Genomic DNA, 18,541 nt, shown 5'->3' with positions numbered 1-18,541 from the left:
AGTCATTTGTTGTGGAAAAATATCCAAAGCTTACCTGATGACTGTTTTATTCCCAACATATACAATTCAGATCATGTACAAATGAATAATCTTTAGTACAATATATATATATATTTTTAAACAATTTACTGGCTAAATTTTGGAATGGTTGTGGATTATTTCTAACAGAATTTCTTGCTTTTGATCATCAAAACGTGCTACTGCTGTCTTCACCACATGATCCACAGCTACATCATCTCCTTGACTATAATTCGTGTTTTGAAGAAAGTGTCTGCGCAAATCTTGGAGGAATTGAGCTTTGGATTCGCTCAGCTGGGTGGCCAAGGACCTCATGTGTTGAGAAGATGTGCCAGTTTCTGAAAACAATAACATGAAACAATTTTTATTTTTTTAAATCTGTAAATTGTTAGACAGCTTACCTCTGGCTTTCTTCATGGCGTCGGAGATGAGACGACGACAGGCCTGGTCGGCTTGGTGAACCACGCTTGCAGCACATTTTTGGCGATCGGCCTCCTGCAGGGTTAAAGTATACTTCTTCAGTGTTGTATTTTTTAAAGTTTAAAATGAGACTTATGGAGGAATGGAGAGAAATGACAACAAGCAAGAGACTGCTTAGGTGCTGCTGTTTTGGTTAGCAACAGAGTTCAATATGTTTTCCACAAACCTTTTGTTCGTCGTCATCTTCAACTGGACTCAGAGGGTCGTGGAGTGCGGAGGAGATCAACTCCATCACTCCCTGACTGGGGAAAAAAAACTCATGAATATCAAAACAAAGGGGAAAAAAACTTTTTCTGCTGATCTTACATGTCACATTCTGACAAATCATTTGATGTGTCCACCATGATGCTCTTTGCCTCCCATGGGTTTTTCCTGGGATTAGGAGACTCCAGACGCTTCGCCATCTCCGCGATCACCTCAGCAGGCACGGGTAGAGGTCGGGTCTCGTTGCGGCTGAGGCAGAGGTCCAAGCGGCACTGCACGTACACCTGACAAAAGCCCAGTGAATCTGCAAACATGCCATGTATAAGTGGATGAATTAATACCAGTGACATTCATTTCAAGTGGGGGTATCCAAAAAACCTAAGCCTACACTTTCTAGCCAACTGGAAGACCTCATATCTCATGCTTGGGTAGTAGAAGTTGTCATCCAGCAGAAACAAAAGCGGCACTGAGTCTGCCAGGCCAAGGTCTAGAGACGGCATCAGCAAAGCATGGGCGCAGCGATCCCACGCGGGCCCATCGATGCCACTTTTGTCTGGAAGCTCGAGCAGCTTTTCCTGTTTCTGCAGGAACTGCTCAATGCACCACAGAACGGCATTTCGGTGGAACTTCCACTGTGTGCGCTGGAAAAGGTAAAAAATAAATAAAAATGAAGGCCCAGTACGATCAATAGACATTTGCGGCTACGCTATACAATTTTTGTTCAATTTACAGATCGTAAAAACCTACAGTAGCCTCTTGTGATGTGGCGTCTTTGGGTGCCTCTTGGGGATGAAAAGTCTGATCAGGGATTAGCTCGTCGTACTGTACTACAGCGGCTCCCCAGCCACGCTGTCTTGCTGCGAGACAGACGCTGCGGGACAGCGAGGACTTCCCCGCAGCAGGAAGACCGCAGAGGACGCACAGACAGGCCCGAGCACAATTGACGTGCTCGGGATCGGCTACTGTTGCCATACGAGCCCCGTGAAAGCGTGTTTACGATGACAACACGGCCGTGTTTGTTTACTTCCGGGTTCGTCAGTGAACCGCCCACATCCGGTTATGACGTTTAGTTGTTGACATATTTCGTCAGAGAACCGCTCACATCCGGTTATGACGTCTGATTGTTTACATATTTTGAGCGGCTCACAATAGACATACAAATAACACTCAACACTTTTGTCATAGTGAAAGTATAATGTTGCGTTCTATTATAAATTGATGTACATCGGATATTGTTTTCAAGTCACATCCCAGCCACATATTCCCCATATTCCATAAGACTCAGCATTCAAGCATTAGACAAATGTATTTATTATAATTGACATTTCCTTTAATTCACAAAATCATTAAAATTACTTAGAAAATATACAAATATATACAGTACATCTGATTTACTTAATTCCATTACATACATTCCAATAAATATTAAGCATCAATACAAATGACAGCATAAGCTACGTTAGAACAATCAACTTCAAAGATTTTAAGAGTGTATTTTTGACAGTTTCTCCTCAGATATTAAAAAAAAAAAAAAACTTCTCACATTAAACATACAAAAAAGAAAAAGAAAGATCAACTTAGTTCAGTGGTTGAGGAGAGGGAATGGGTTTGGGGACCCCAGGTCCTTGCCTGGGAGCTTGTGGATGTGCAGAGGTAGTATTAGAATCTGTGTTCCAATAATCCAGTTCTCCATATCTGAAACTTGAATAATATGCACAAATATATGAATAAATAAATAAAGTTTGAGAATCACTAATGTGAATGAGTAATACAAATATTGAGTTCTTACCCAGAAATCGGAGCTGAGGTAGCGGGTGGATATGGAGGCTAAAATGAAAGAAAGCAAACAAAATTCAGGGACCGTTCATTACATAAAAAAACACGTTTCACACGTCAGACTGCATCCTGAGTCCTATTTACTGACAGCTTTTACCTGCTGCTGAATACAGATCTGATCAATTGAGGAAAATATTTACCCTCTGTGGAGGAACTTCTGCTGGAATATGAGTGTTGGCATGTGCCTCAGTATTTCTGTTTGAAGATCCATTGGCACTGCCCTGTCCAGCACGTTGTGGCCTGGAAAGATTTATACAGGCAAACTTTTATACTGTCATTTTTTAATCATACTCTTAAGATTGTGTGTACCTGGAACGGCGTACTGGTTTGAGGCATGAGTTGAGTGTATCTCTCCGAAAGACAAACAGAAGCACCAGGATGAGAAGAACCAGTAGAGGAACAACCAGCAGAAAGAAGATCAGAAGGCCATCCCTGAGCGAGTAGTCTTGAGGCACACAATGTACATTTGATGAGGTTCCACAGTTAAAAGTCAAATTAAAGTCTTGATTGCACCTATTTTAGGAGGACCGCTGTCAATGCTCCCGCCGATCCCTGCTCGGTCACAGTTTGGTGGGCTCCAGCCGTCGTCGCAGTGGCAGTTCCCTTGGTCGTTGCATACCTAGACAAAGTCAACAATGCAAAGTTTTGACGCGAGCGCGAGAGGCGGGCGGCAAGGGTCATCCTAACCCCGTGGCTGTTGCACTTTCTCTCAGCGTCGCAGTCCAAGTTGGGCAGCAGAGCCGAGGCGTTGACGCACTTAAAATCCAGACAGGTCTACAAAAGAAGAGAACACATGAGGAAAAAGCTAGAATACAGCAAGCTAGCTCAGGCTACAGTTCTTACTTTTCCTTCAGCGCAAGGACTCCCAGGGTTGACATAGGCGGGATCCAGCACGTCCGTACCCAGATTGAAATCGGCGTTGACGCATCTGAACCCGTTTATGATCTGGATACTGACGTGAGCGCCTGGAGGCGGCTGGTTGACGTTCACGTTAGTGCACTGCACCTTCCCGCACATGGCGTCCCTGGAATATAAACACTCATTTGAGTTTTTGCCACACACAGATTCATTATCAAATTTAGATCAACAAATAAAATTGACACTCACGCCACAGCACATTTGATATAATCTCCGCTGCTGGTGATCCCGCAGTTCCCGAATAGGTTTCCCTCCATGTTTGCATGCAGGAAGCAATCATCTGCTGCCTTTGTTGCCGGATCTGACAAAATCAGGGGAACACATTCTCTGAAAGCTGATTGGCCACTGCTGTCGTTGAAAGACGTACCTGGCGCAAAGAGACTTTTACACTGGGAGTCGTAAGTCTGACACCGGCCCTCGTAGCAGTACGCCGCTTTGTCCTGACAGGAGAGGCCGTCCATGAGGTAGAAGTCGTTGGGGCAGAAGGCGCTGGTGCCGTTACAGAATTCGGGAAGATCACATGCGTTAGCAGACCTCCTGCATGGCGTCCCGGCTACTTTGAGCTAGAAGGACAAAAAAGGTGCCCAAATCTCAAAACAGATAAGATAACCTTTCCCAAGAACATGCATCTTTAGAATTGATCCAACCTGACAGTCGCTGCAGCAGCTCCCCTGAGCACAAGCCGACCCGAAGGTGAGTTTACAAGTCGCGGCGTTGCAGCATTTATTATTGCATTCCTATAGAAAATATGTTGGAATTTAGAGGTGAAGTGGGTGTGGTTTTGTGAAGTACCGCCGCGCATCAATAAAGGCGTGCTACCTCTGGTTCGCCGCAGTCACACTCCTCGCCTTCTTCCAACAAGCCGTTGCCGCACTTGGCCGCGCTGACCACGTCCGAAAGGGAGGGCTGGTTCATCAGACACACCCCTTTTCCGCTAAGGATGAGCGTCTCGAAATCTTCGGCACTACAGCGGCTGAAGCTTGTGGCGCCGCTAAAACAGTACACAAAAACAACAGACGGATAAATAACAAAATGACGTGGTGACGCGCACCAAGTCATATTTGTGTACCTGGCGGTCGCTGCCATGATGCAGCTTTTTCCATCACAGCTGCAGCGGTTGTCGTCATGACTCATGCCCAGGTTGTGACCGATTTCGTGGGCCACAACACTGGAGGCGTAAACCAGATCGTCGTCACCAAACTGCCAAATCACATTTAACTTTGTCAGTGACGCTCAGAAAATGGAGGAAATACCATAAAAGTATGTGAAACTGCGCTCATTCCTTTAACTAGACACCCCATTATAGTCAAATGGAAAGAATTTCATAATTCTGCCTCGTCAGGCTGTCTCTGTCAAACTGGTTGGACTCCACCTTCCACCTGTTCGACATGTGAATGCGAGGCCTCCCCTTTGAATAATAGAAGCAGTATCATTTTCCACACAAGCTACTCCGCACGTGCGACGCTAGCTGACGTTTGGAGTCGAAAAAATAGAAAATGTGGTGTCGTATTAGTTGAAGGAAAATGGAGTTAAGATAACCATTGTTCTGTTGTGATGTATTAGGTGTTAAAATACTTCTCAAACTAACCACGGTGATTCCTCCAGAGCTGGTGGGCGAGCACACGGTGCCAACAAAAGCCATCCCCAGCACACCCCCCGGGTACGAATTGGGCCGACCGCTAAAGATAAAAATGACAAACATTCAAAACCGCAGATTGCGCATCTTCCGATCATCTGACGGATTGGAACTCACACCACGAGCTGACCGATGTCGTGCCGTTTCCTCGGCAACAGGTCCGACTTCCTCCACTTGACGAAGCTGCGCAGTACGGTGCCCGCGGTATCCTCCACTTGGAATGGATTGGGCTCGCTAAATATCTCTAGGCCCACTAGCACCATGCGTATGTTTAGCGGCTTGTAAAACTGCAATACACCAGAGGGTATCATTCAAAACTGGGGAAAAAAAAAGTGGGCAATTGGATGTTTTACCCCATCAAGCAGGTTGGCCATTTCCACCATCTCCTCGAATATCGCCGACTCATTTCCTTGCTTGAACTGATACTACCAATTAAAATGAATACAGTGAACGCTTTGCTATTCATGAAATCGTCCACTGGCATTTTGTATTGAAAAAAAAACACAGTGAAGATGCCCCGTTAATTGAAACTCACCCTGAGATGATCCACAACCAAAACCAGCTCCACATATCTGGTCTGAGGTAAATTGCGTTTCTTCTACAGAAACAAGAAGAACACTTAAAATCTGAAATCGGGTTGTAGTAACAATGACCGCTCGGACCCGCAGCAAAGCCGAGATGGTGCGTGTGGGCTGAAAAGGTTCATGGCTCGGGGTGGCTTCTGCCTCGTGGACCACGCCGCAGTTGACGGGTTCGGTCTGAATATCGGCCAGTCGGTACAGGAAGTGATCGTCGATGTGGGAAAGCGGCACGGGCTCGATTCCATAGCTGCCGTTTGCGAAAAGGAGCACACCCCTGAAGAGGAACGATGAGTACCACATGAGTTGATTGTCACCCATCAATGAAGGTCATTCAACACGTCCAGACCTCAATCCGTTGCACGTGCTGAGTGCCACCACTGAATTCTCGTAGCCTTCCACCACTCCATGATAATAACAGTGCACCTGGGGAAAATGAAAGCAACCATTTGAATTAGAATTTCTATCAAATCATTATTTATTTATTTATTTAATTCACGCCAGCCATTAACTTACATGTTTTGGACGAGTTGTGTTAAAAGTATCCCGAAGAAAGTCCGGATGTAAGAAGTCTCTGAGAAGCAGGAAAGATCATATGAGTCATAAACATCATGACAGTAAACAATTGCGAAGTGGTGAAAAACCTGTTCCTCTTTAACTGAAGGATGCGAGAGCTGTTGCCTATTTCTAGCACGTATGATTTATTCTCCTCAGAGTTCTGAAATTGTTAGAGAAAAAACCCAAACGTTTTTCGATGGAAAAAAAAACAAAACTGGTACTTAGTACCTCTGATTACAATTGACCATCACTTACCTGCGTAGGAAGCAGCTGAGGTCGCACAATGGAATACTTTGTAACTTTTAACCCATTAGTAATGGCTAGAAGAAAAACGTAGAGGTAAGAAAAAGTTATTACATTTAGGTTTGCACATTGCTGGTCCGTGTTTGCTTTACCACGGAAGAAGTACGCCTCAGCAACCTTAAACACATACGACTCACCTGTGCTGTCTACTCCAGAAATGCAAAATAGCAATAAAGCAGGGATGATGAGGTAATTTTCGCCCATGTTCTCACAACAACGTGTGCAACCTACGCCAAGACGCCAATGATAACAGTTTGATTTCAGTCTTACTTTAATTGAACCAGGCGTTGGACCTCAGCTTCCTTCTGGAGAACCGTTGCGTCACAGTAGGTGTGGCTACTACACCTTTCACTTCTTCTTTTAGTCTTTCACTTTTATTGTATTTAGCAAATTACAGATTCTTCAACCTACCCATGTTATTATATTCTCACTCTCATATTTTGAGTTGCAGAAATGGAGAACAATGGTTTATTAATTAGCACGAAAAAAGATGTTTTTACTTTTTAAAGTATCGTCGAAAATGCTTTTTCTTATAATCAAAATAGAAATATGGAAAAGTCAGTTTTGATTTAAATTAATTTATATTTTATTACGCTAAAAACAGAAGGAGCGCATTCTTCAATTATCGCGAGAACATGCGAGATCTGACGTCACGCAGCACGGAAGTCTCACGGTTGGAACTTCACAACAAATCAATAATGTTGGAAAGACTCGTGGTCATTCCGCTTCAGCCTAACGTTGCTCGTTTTAGCAAAAAGCGTTGTCTTTCATAAGGTGTCTAATTCATGTGTTTCCACCCCAATCCGCAGGTTCACTGTGTGACTGTTTTACGGCGAGTTATCATAATAGCATGCAAGCTAGGTTCGCTGACCTGACGTCACTGTCTCTGGGTGTTTATTCACCTCAATCACAAGCTAAATAAACAAACTAAACTTCACAGGCCGAACTGTTTTATCATTTCGTAAAAATAGATTGCGCAAAATGTCCGAGTAGACTACCAATGCGGCTAATAGTTTTCAAGGCGCGTTCAGGTCATATAAACGTTTTAAAAACGGTTCATATTATTGGAAACAAAGCAACTGGTCACCGTGAGTAATACTTGAGTAATACTTGAGTTAGACTTTGCAACGTATCTCTTTACTGTTCTCATGTTTGGTCATTTCTTCCTCATTTTACAGAATGACAGACTTTGAACCTTCAGTAAAGCGAGCCCGGATTGAAACCTCAACGTCTCCATCAAACACACCTCTCCAAGGTAATTTGATCATTTTCAAGGAATTCACTCGTTGACGTTTAAACCAAAGTGTTTTTTTCTGCCACAGACTTAACGTTATGCAATCCCAACGACACTAATGGGACATTAGATCAAGAAAAGGACAGCAAAAAGATGAATTCGAAGACAAAGGCTGGCATGGATGGTTTGCGAGGTGTGAAGACCAAAAGTTCTCATCGCAGGATCGGCGCCAGACAGCAACTGTCCAGAAACACTCTAGAAAGATGGTTATTGCACCCCACTCAGAATCCAAGCACTTCTGAAGCGATGGTTGAAGAAGGCTGCGAAGGTCGCTCTCAAGGTAGTCTGAACGCTGTCTCGGACTCTGATGAAGACACGCAACCTCTATCGCCTCAAGATCTCGATTTTGGCGGCCGTGTCCCTTCCCTGTCGACGGATTCAGAAAGTCAACACACGCTTCATACTAGCAGTTCCGAGGAACAGGAAGTGGCGTCAGGCTCCGCAAGCTCATTATGCTTTATCAAAGCCAAAATAACAGACTTCTTTTCAGGGGCTTCGTCCGCAGCCCCGAGAGGAGAAAAGCATGATAAACGCTGTGCGAATCAAGACACAGATAAGGAAGGAGAACCTGACGTTACCTGGCTCGGGACGCCAATTTGCGAGCTACGGCGGATGCCCCAATGCGGCCGACCTCTTGCGCCGCTGAAGAACATTCCTGACGTCCACACTGTGATGATAAGGGTTCGAGTTACTACCTCATCACATCATTAAAACATCCAAATCGATTGGGACGTTCAGCTTTTGTGGACGAATTCTGTAGAAATTAATTAACTTTAATGACATATTAATTAATTCAATTATATTTTCCCTGTTGTTGACAGACAGACCTTGTTCGTCACGCAATTGTTCCATATCCTGCCACGTTTGCCGATACCTGGGATGATGTCCATGTCAAAATGCCCTGTTCGAGCAGGAATCTTTTTCCTGTGCCAGATGAGGTAACACTGATCAATCTATTCTCACTCCTCATTCCATCTATACATCTGACGTGGCTTCTCCTCCCGCAGGAAACACGACAACTTCAGAACAAGAGTCGGTGGGAGCTGATTAAGCAAACTTTGTCGGGAAGAATAAGCAGCACTCAAGAATTGCAGGCAAAGTGCTTTCCTAATTTGGTGTTGTCTGTCAGTACCACAGTACGCCTTTAGATGGCGCCCTTATTCTACAAAACGAGACCTACTGACATGGTATTGGTTTTGCAGCTAATAGGTTTTTTTTATTTTATTTTTTTATGTATTACAGAATGCAATATTGAAATACTGTGCTTCTACTGCCAAGAAGTGGGACTTCACTGCATTACATTTGTACTGCACAAAGGTAAACTATATTGATTGTATTCATAATATACTTCACGCACAACATATTTGTCTGTAAAATGTAGACAAAATATATTTAGGGCCATTTCCGTACAAATTACTCCAGGTCAATTTAACCTTAATAAATAACAAATAAATAAACATCAAATAAATAACACAAATTAGTACAACAACACAGGACATGCACAGGGCTACACTGACTGAGAAGGCGGTGGGAATATTTCATTTGTTCAGCCAGACAGGCTGCATTGACACTAGGTGATAGGAGAAATCTCTCCTGAGCTTGTAAACATGAAAAATCTTAAAAAGTGTTATTTTCCCAAAGGGCTGCTCGCTGCAATATCAAGAATATTCAAATTTGGATGCTAAAAAAATACCCTGAATTTCTTTTCCCCTCCCCATGCATGCGGTGATGAAAAATGTGTTGCTGTCAATCTGGAGGGGAAAAAAAATGGAATGGATTTTGCATGAGAAGAATGTTGCCATCCTTCACCAGCAAAGTGGGCGTGTGGAGCGATAATTTAATCTCGGGCCCAAAAGGTCACGTTTGGTAACTTGTCAGGAAGGAAAATGGCTGACATTAGGAAACGCTTTACCCCGCCCACTTTTTAGTGTCGAATCTTTCGGGCGTCGCATGCGTGTCATAAATCATGTAAGTATGGGGGGGTCAAATTCAAATGCGTTGACAGCTATTAAGTTAAGCAAAATTTGGAAATGTTCATTGATTTTTCATTATATATATATAAAAATGTATATGTACGTGCGTGTGTGTACTGTGGCATTTTCCATCAATATTGATTCCTCAGGCTGCAGGAGACAGTGAAGCGGGATGCATTTGAGTGTCAGAGGGAAGTACACATGAGTGGCAAAGAGTGACGGGCCTGGCGCCTCCCTTGAATATTCATCTCGGCGTGCACACTCCTGGCGCATAACAAAAGCTGTTGACGGACAGTTTTCCTCGGCCGTATTTACGAGCTTGCGTGTGTGCGTGTGTGTTATTTGCGCGGGCAGCCAAGCAGATTGTTTTACTGCTCCGACCTGTGGGGAATAGAAACAGAAGGCACACACACACACGCTCTGTCGCTCTCGTGCATGCAACCCTCTTGACTATGTTGTCAGTTTAGCGTGATGTACAGGTCTGCACAGTTAGTTCACATTTGACGGCGTTGATTTAAGAGGGCCGCCTCGGCACCGTCTGCCGCCTCGCCCTCACCAAGCGCCTTCCTTCATCACACCAAGGACAATGGCTTCTTTTGCCATCGTACAAATGTCCCGGGCTTCTCGGCATGGCGAGTCTTCCTCTGGCCTCGCCCGTTTACATTTACATGCCACTCCAAAGAGTATTTTAACGACTTGGCTCGGCACAGCGCTACTGATGAGACAGCTCGGTGATTGATCTTAATGACATTTGTGCGAGTGTAAACATGTCGTTTGTTTCATCGGACCCGTCCTCTTATTTGGCTGTCAGGTTGGGTATTGATATGATCTCAAAATTCTGGAAGTGATCCCTGTGTTATTGGTCTTTTTAGTCAGTCTAAATGAGTTGTTGCCTGGTTCGATGAGATCTGGAGTTGAAACAAATATGATAATCTTGAAATGATCTTAAATGCTTTGGTTAGACTTAGATGCACAAAAGCAGCTGTATAATTTGCAAAATTCCACATTTCTTCCCAATCTCGCGAGTAACCACAAACACAAACAGATATGCTCCCTTTTTGCGCTCTCCAAGGTCCTGGAACCTGCCGCCGCTGAACATCTGTTTGGTTCCCTGCTGCCAAAGCTGGTGCAATTAGCGCTGAGGGCGTCGGAGCTGTGCACCAAGGTAACGCTCGTCGCTAACTGGCAAATGTACTCCGCAATGGCCACGAGTTGATCCCGAGACTCACAAACAGCATGACAGAAAATCCCAAACGCCAATCAAAGCGTGAGGTCCTGGAGCCCACGGCGCTTGTCAATGCTCTTTATAACCATCCTGCTCCAGATCTGAGAAACTGATAATTCCTTAATTACATTTACATAAATGTGACTCTGGCTGGGTTGATTAAATAGTAAATTTGCCAGTAAAAGTCTGGTGAATTTCAGCGGGATTGATTTATTTTTGGCTGTATTTTATTCATGTAATATCGTGTTGGGATAAGCTTAACCTGATGCGGCATTTTTGCATCATCTCTTGCCCGTTTGTATATTTGAGGCCCTTGATTGTGAGCATGATTCAAGAGGCGGGCAAAAGTGGCGCCAAATTAGCACTCGTGCGCGACGTCCTTCAACATCTCATTTGGTAAATGGACTAAACAAATGCTTTTGACCTTGCGCTGCAGTCGTGCCGCTCTGCTCCTTCCTTTCCAGCCCATACCTCTCCTCAAGAGGGGCAGCAACCACTCCATCAGCATGTCGCAGGAGCAGGTGGCCTGCTTGCTCGCCAACGCCTTCTTCTGCACCTTCCCGCGGCGCAGCTCTCGACGCAGCGAGTACGGCAACTACCCGGACATCAACTTCTTCCGGTAACGTTCAAGCCATGAAAAACTTTAGTGGTGCCATTCGCTATTACATAATTCACCTATGGCCTTCTGTCAAGACTTAAAAGCCTGCTCTCGCCAGCAAGTCAAGTCAAACTTTACCCTCAGGACTCCACGGCGCAGGATTGGAAACACAAAATGAGACTCTGATGAATGAAATTCTCAGTTCCCCCAAAGGGCTTTCAGAGCATCAAGCTTTTGTTATTTCACCCCCCCTGCTCAGAACACACTCAGGAGTGAGATGGCGTCTTTAATGTGCATTGAAAACTTTTGCCACGAGCAGCGTGTCAGGAAAGTGGGGTTGACCTCACGCTTCCTTGCTTTAAAAGCAACGCAGTACGGCGTCTTAATGTTTCCCCGAGGACGAGGGCCAAGCTCCAGCTATCGCTTTTTTTTATGTGTCGTGTGTGAGAGTGCTACAAAGTGGCACAAGTGATGGAGAGCCCGAGGCGACTCCATTGTGGCCACAGCGGAGGAGATCCTACATAATCGGTGGGTGACTGAAAGGCAGGCTGAGAACTGAAGCATGACTGAACTCACGTGGACACAGTGGACGGCTCTTATCCCTGGGACACTTTAATCGCCACTTGCTATGCGGAGATGTGATGTCACAAATATTCCCCTCGCTGAGAAAATGCTTTCTAATATTTGAACACACGTATAAATAAGAATAATAAAGAAACAAATGAGTCATTCAATCAGACATGTCATGTTTTTGCCTGCAGGCTGTTTGAAGGGTCTTCATCCAGGAAGATTGAGAAGTTAAAAACTCTAATGTGCTACTTCAAAAGTGTCACTGAGCAAAGTAAGTTTTTCTTTTATTTCCACAACAAATATGATACATAAAGGCAAATGTGTTCCCTCCATTTTGTGCTTTTCAGAGCCTACCGGTTTGGTCACATTTACACGGAAAAGCCTGGATAATCTTCCAGATTGGGAATGGTAGAGTTCATTGATTTTGATCATATATCATGATTTTTTTTGGGGGGGGGAGTACAATAACCTTTTTATTTTTCATTTTAGCTGCGAGACTCTGCTCACAAAACTCTACATTGCATCTGAAGGGACCATTGAGGATGATGGTTACGGAATGCTTCAGGTAAGTGATTCTCAAAATGTGCCCCTGGTTGTGCTTTCTCAAAGGAATCCCAAAATGTGATTTCGAAGCTGGCTAATCTATCACAGTGCGCATTTGCTAAAAGTAGATTTCCGTTGTATTTCAGTCGTTACGTTGTGTAGCTCTTCACCCAAAATGCTTACGGCTGGCAAAAAGGCCTCGGGACCGGGGGATCGGCCGCGCTTCTCGCTCTCTTGTCAGGACTGCCCGCTCTGCCTTTTCACCTTTTGTTCGCCTTCAGTCGCCGGTGGCTGACAGCTGACGAGCGCTCGCGACCAACCCCCGGGAACGCCGCGGCCCAGATTGATGTCCGCCCCGCCGGGGTGGGGGGAGGCGGGAGGGTGGCTTGGTGTGCTGACAGCCTGTCAAAGTAGGCTTTAGCGCTCTGGCTGACTGTCCTCGGAGTTGAGTGACCAGTTTGGGGACATCCGCCCCGAAAGGGGTTGCGACGGAAGGGGGTTGCTCTGCGGGCCGATGAGCAACAACTGACAGTCTTCAAAGTGAGAATCATATCTTCCACATGCCCGCTTTCGGACTTGTCAACGTCCGAGCGGAAACAACGGAGCTGGTTCTAGTTAAAGAAGTCAAATGCTCGTTGAGAGCTGTGTCGCAAAAGGCTCAATGTGACGCACAAAAAAAAAAAGCAAGTGGGGCTTGATTTGTTGCTTTTTGGGTTTCAGGTGGATTTTGCCAATCAATTCGTGGGAGGAGGAGTCACCAGTTCGGGTCTCGTTCAAGAGGAGATCCGTTTCCTTATTAACCCTGAGCTCATCGTGTCTCGCCTCTTCACCGAAGCTCTGGATCATGACGAGTGTCTGATTATCACAGGTGATTATTCCAGTAGAACAATGTCATGTCAGAATGTCGTTCTTCTCGTGACCTCCGTTGACCCCATCTCCATCCGTTTTTGTCTTGATTGTCTTGGCGGGGCGGGGATCGAGCTTGCCTGATTGTGATGCTGAGTAATTCCCACCAACTGTCCTTCAGCATTGAGTGGCGGCAACATGGCGAGAGAGGGTCGGCGCAAATAGACAAGGCGCGACCCGGGGAGGCCCAGCACGAGATCATCAGCCTCCTGCTGAGACTCCAATTTTTGTTTACTCAGTTTTTAGTAGTGACGCATTCAGACTCCTGTGGGTGCTTGATTGCAACCATGAAAGATGGACGCAATCAATATTTTGTCAATCTCAGAGAAAACTGTGTAAAAAAATTGGTCTTTGTTCCAAGGAACTAAAAGCGGAAGTAGAGAGATGCCGACCGAGGGAACGGATTCATTATTCGACGATCCCAACAGTGAGGCGTCAGCATCACGGAAACCATTCAAGTCACGACATTTCCCTCAGGGAGAGTCACCTTCTCGTTTCTCCCGCTCGCGCTCGCGTTTGCTCTCTTGCCTCCACTTAACTTGATTACAGGAGCCTGAAATTAAATATATCTGGAAGACCTGCCCAAGACCCGCTCCGCTAATGGACTCTCCCATTCCATCATTTTTATTAAAGCTCGCCTCGTATCTGTCTTGTCCCTGTTACGGCATGCGAGCCCGAGCAACATTGTGGCCGTGCGGTAAATCGTATTACCCTGCGATGCTTTTTGGCACGCGTAGGATGGCAACGGAATGGATCTCTGCAAAAGTGCTCGGGGCTAATTGAATTGATTGTTGAGATTACCGGTGGACATCAGCGCAGTCAAACCTCTAAGGAGACTTTTTGCTGATTCTGTCCATTGCAGAAAACAATGTCGCATTCATACATGGCTGACCGAATCCGTCCCACCGGTCTTGCGCTCGAGAGATTCGCCCCCCCCCCCCCTCCCCATCCCCGCCACTGCTAATCACTCGCTTCATTCGCTGCAGTGTGTGCAGCGTCTCAGCGAGCGCTCTCGACGGTCGGCGTCCTAATGAGCTCTAATGAGAACTCCGCCCTTATGATTTAACCATGACCACTTCACCTAAAGTTCTCTTTGTCCAGATGAATGTGGATTTGGTTTACTTTGCAGGGACACAGCAGTACAGTAAATATTCAGGCTACGCACAGACGTACAAATTTGGCGGCAGCTATCAAGACACCACCCCGAGGTATTTCACCTACATGTGAAGACCCCAATGCACTGTTTTTAGCCAGCAATGTGGTGACATCTCTATTTTACTACCATTTTGTTATTATGATGTAAGGAAACTTATTCGTTTCAGAGACGACTGGCAAAGAAGATGCACAGAGATTGTAGCGATCGACGCCATGCCGTTCAAGAACTACCTGGAACAATTTCATCCAGAGGGATTAGAACGGGAGCTCAATAAGGTTCTTTTGGCTTAGAATTTTTTTTCTTATCATACTTTCTGTGCCATAGTATCAAAGTACAGTAAAAAAAAAAAAAAAATCCCCCCAAAGTGGTCCATAGCTTCGCTGTGATCATTAGCAGCACCGCAAGTGCTCATGTTGACGGTTCTCAGTGTAAATATTTGAGAAGCCCATGTGTTCCAAACAGATGGGACAGTAACACGTGTACAGAATATCATTGAGCATTAATACACCTTAGACGATTAATCCAAAGGTATGCCTTTTGAGTAAAAAAAAAAAAAAAATGGCAGTAGAGATATCTATTTGTAACGAGAAATTAAGACATCGGCAATGTCATGTCTGTCGTCAAACGGGTCGTGAGGTGTTTGACAGCTTTGACACCGGTGTGAGCGATGCAACAGCTTAAGGATCAATCCCTTTTGGAATACTCTACTTCCCGGGATAGAAGCCTGTCCGATTTCTGATCACTCCAAAGGGCAGGGGCGGTCCGTGTTTGTCTATTTGCTTGAAAGTCCACCGAGGGAACAAATGAGCCGAGGTCAGCCCGATATTAGTAACGGGCCGTGCAAGCGAAACAACACACGCTTGATATATGATACAAATGTGCGTTAAGCCAGCCTCACTAACCTGGATGCACTCATGCGTTGAATGACTTGTCAAGCGCGAGCCTGCAGGCAAATAGAATTGCTTTTTGGAATCGCTGCCTTCCATAGGCCATTTACATTGCACAGCGTGGATGTGATTTTGATTTTATTCAGCATATTAAAATATGTCATGTTGATTTGAACTGTTCCTCTACTGCAGGCCTACTGTGGCTTTGACCGCTCCGGCGAACACCACGACAACCTTTCGGCGGTGGCCACGGGAAACTGGGGCTGCGGGGTTTTTGGAGGCGATGCGCGTCTGAAAGGCAAGTCGTGACGCAACGCGACTCAAATTCTACCCTCGCCGATCATCTTCCCGCATTAGAAGGCAATAAATGTCAGGGTGAGCGGCTCCAATGCAGGAGTGCCGTCATTTGTCTTGCGTCGGTTTACTTATGGTCTATTCGTCGCCTTCCTCCTATTGATCAAGTGACAGAGCTAATACGGTTCATTAATAGTGAAATTGATCGCCAGCCCTAGTCCATCAATCTGCTCCTTGTGCTTTCCGCCATGAGGAGAGGGCATGCTAGAAGCTGCCGTCTCGTTGTGTAGCACGAGCACACCTTTGTGCATATTTGTTAATTATGTGGTGTGACGTGCGGGCGGGCCTCCGTAGGCCCAATCATCTACTGTCCGCTTAACGCGATGCCTCCCGGAGAAATCTTTGTAATTGTGATCTAGCTCTTCCTTGCTTTCCTGTAGGACAATCTAATTGGGTGATAATTGAAGAAAAAGAGTTTAGTGGGGAGATTTTTTTTTTTTTTAGATTCACACAAACCCCCACTTGACTATAAATTGGCTACCTCTTGTCAGAGAGTGGCAGTATTAATTTAACAATTTATTATTGTGGCTGCAATTTGCCATAGTGCATCAACTTGTGAGCTAATATGATAAATAATAATACGGTAACGTCGCTAATGACTTGGCTGCTGAGTGTATTTTCAGTCTCTTTAAATATTCACACCTCAGTGGGGGCTGAAACCATTTCCCAGTTTACCCCCCCCTTCCCCCTTGCCAAACAGACTGTTGCTGTTTAATTTAGCTGTAACTTCATTACCAATTTGATAAGTAAGACTTGTCTATAGACTTTGCAAGTTGTTTCAAACTTTGGTGACATGTGGCAAAACATTTTGCGGCACTCCTAGCCGAGCGGTAACGCCGACCTCCTTTCTTCCTGACCCAGCGCTGCTCCAGATGCTGGCAGCTGCCGAGGCGGGACGCGACGTGGCTTATTTCACCTTCGGAGACAGCCAGCTCATGACAGATGTCCACGCCATGCACTCGTTCCTCACGCGGAGGCGCATCACTGTTGGTGAGAGGCTCGCAGGTGTCCCACCTGCATCTTGCTTATACGCGACTTTGCTTTTTATTCACCTGGAGGATTACACTCTTAAAGATAAAAATAAAAAATAACGTGCCGCCCTCCACCAAGGCTGAGCACTTTTAAACGTGCGCCCGATTCACTTGATTGAAATGATGATGACCATCTGGGCAACGCTGTTCCATCTTGACCTTGGCGTGTGAGTATCTGAGCGTAAGCTGTGGCCCGCAGCAGCTGTTTAATAAGGAGCCGCAGATCTTACAAGGGCATGACAGTAATTATAAACAAATCAGCCAACACGCAGCGTTAAAAACAAACTCACCAAAACACACTCTTTTCACAATTCATGCTTGTTGGCGATAACCACATTTTGTTTGCATTTGTGTTTCCATGGCAGGAGAGCTCTACGATCTGTTGGTCCAGTACCACGGCGATGTGTGTGAGGGCTGCAGCGGTCGGCGCCCTGACATCAGCCTCTACGCCTTCATCCACAGACAGCTCGGCTCCTCCCCGCCTACGCAGTGACTCCCGCCAGACGCTACGTCCCTGCGGATGACGCTTGCTGTCAGGTGACCTGTGAGTCACTGTCCCTTTGGAATTAGAAAATACAATCGGAAGCCATATCGCTTGGCCTTTAGGACATGTTCGGTTCGTACTGGTAGTTCACACCAGTCCAAAACTAAACCGCAGGAGGTGGTTAGTGCGAAGGAAGTGGACAGTGTTTATTTTGCTGCTAATGTGCAAGGACAACAAGTATGAGTTTGGAAGCAGAGGTTGCCCTCCCTCATTTAGCCTTTTTTTTTTTTTTTTTTTTTTAAACACCCACACATTTCCAGTCTAATTGAATTGGCTGTCAGAAATCGGGTTAGACACTAACTAGATCGGACATTGTGAAGCTTGGGAGTCATGAACTTGGAAAGCAAGCAAAACGTTCACGCATTTACAAACACAAAGTGAGGAACAACAGTATATCCACATTTCTTCCATTTGATGAATAAATGACAGCTCGTCCTCTCCTGTCTCTGTGAGCGGGCAAGTGTGCTTCCTCGCCATTTATCCTTTAATAAGGTCATCCACCCCCTTATATAAACTGTACATGACACCTCGTTAAGGGACGAATATGGGAGAGCCAGTCAAAGGTAAGCGCCGTGGGCAGTGAGAGTAACACGGCTTCATTGAGATATGCAGACTTGACCCTTTAGATATTCTTCCCAATTTTTGAAAGGTTGAAAGACATGGAGACAGGTACCAGATGCTTTGCGAAAAAACCGCCCACTGAGGTCAGGTCAGTGTCGATTTAAAAGTGTTACAAGTTGCGGTGACTCGACCGAAGAGCAGAAGAGGCCACGCGGATGCCGTCATCACGTTCAGATGAATCAGACGTGACAATCGTGGATCCACCTCGCAACATTCAGGTTAGTTTTGGTGAACTGTAAAAGTAATGTAAATTCCATTTATCAGTTCCAGACTTCCCAATGGAAAAAAAAATAATAGTAATGTAACAA

General features: G+C 45.4%; 3 protein-coding genes across 7 annotated transcripts; 1 reads left to right on the top strand and 2 right to left on the bottom strand.

The window, feature by feature from the left end:
* Positions 1–30: 30 nt before the first annotated feature.
* Positions 31–1,760, bottom strand: pstk (phosphoseryl-tRNA kinase). The gene is made up of 6 exons (XM_088360398.1): positions 1,450–1,760; positions 1,091–1,343; positions 805–1,006; positions 665–740; positions 420–513; positions 31–356 (listed from the first exon to the last, which is right to left on the bottom strand). Exons 1-6 carry the CDS (start codon positions 1,672–1,674, stop codon positions 133–135), a joined length of 1,074 nt encoding a protein of 357 aa, XP_088216524.1. The 5' UTR covers positions 1,675–1,760; the 3' UTR covers positions 31–132.
* A 229-nt stretch (positions 1,761–1,989) lies between these two features.
* adam9b (ADAM metallopeptidase domain 9b) lies at positions 1,990–6,865 on the bottom strand. The gene is made up of 22 exons (XM_088360669.1): positions 6,669–6,865; positions 6,484–6,548; positions 6,315–6,388; positions 6,187–6,244; positions 6,020–6,096; positions 5,755–5,947; positions 5,628–5,690; positions 5,446–5,517; positions 5,210–5,379; positions 5,045–5,135; positions 4,526–4,656; positions 4,276–4,447; positions 4,104–4,193; positions 3,824–4,019; positions 3,646–3,757; positions 3,382–3,562; positions 3,226–3,312; positions 3,052–3,157; positions 2,848–2,983; positions 2,679–2,778; positions 2,492–2,529; positions 1,990–2,403 (listed from the first exon to the last, which is right to left on the bottom strand). Exons 1-22 carry the CDS (start codon positions 6,733–6,735, stop codon positions 2,280–2,282), a joined length of 2,403 nt encoding a protein of 800 aa, XP_088216795.1. The 5' UTR covers positions 6,736–6,865; the 3' UTR covers positions 1,990–2,279.
* Positions 6,866–7,153: 288 nt separating this feature from the next.
* On the top strand, positions 7,154–18,057 carry LOC148382327 (poly(ADP-ribose) glycohydrolase). 5 transcript variants are annotated; one of them, XM_088360200.1, is made up of 17 exons: positions 7,154–7,204; positions 7,710–7,786; positions 7,854–8,506; positions 8,647–8,763; positions 8,833–8,919; positions 9,068–9,142; positions 10,871–10,963; positions 11,488–11,642; positions 12,383–12,462; positions 12,539–12,599; positions 12,681–12,756; positions 13,455–13,602; positions 14,770–14,848; positions 14,963–15,071; positions 15,876–15,981; positions 16,899–17,027; positions 17,434–18,057. In XM_088360200.1, the coding sequence occupies exons 1-17, from the start codon at positions 7,167–7,169 to the stop codon at positions 17,559–17,561; spliced, it is 2,211 nt and encodes a 736-aa protein (XP_088216326.1). In that variant the 5' UTR covers positions 7,154–7,166; the 3' UTR covers positions 17,562–18,057. The 5 variants fall into 5 exon arrangements, with proteins under 5 accessions (XP_088216326.1, XP_088216330.1, XP_088216328.1 ...); XM_088360204.1 differs by having other exon boundaries at positions 7,169–7,305; XM_088360202.1 differs by having other exon boundaries at positions 7,169–7,305; positions 7,836–8,506.
* Positions 18,058–18,541: the final 484 nt, after the last annotated feature.

This window comes from Syngnathus floridae, chromosome 18, assembly GCF_059516105.1.
Source record: "Syngnathus floridae isolate MCC-2025c chromosome 18, RoL_Sflo_1.0, whole genome shotgun sequence".
Classification (NCBI taxonomy): domain Eukaryota; kingdom Metazoa; phylum Chordata; class Actinopteri; order Syngnathiformes; family Syngnathidae; genus Syngnathus; species Syngnathus floridae.
This window is presented reverse-complemented; position numbering and strand designations above follow the sequence as displayed.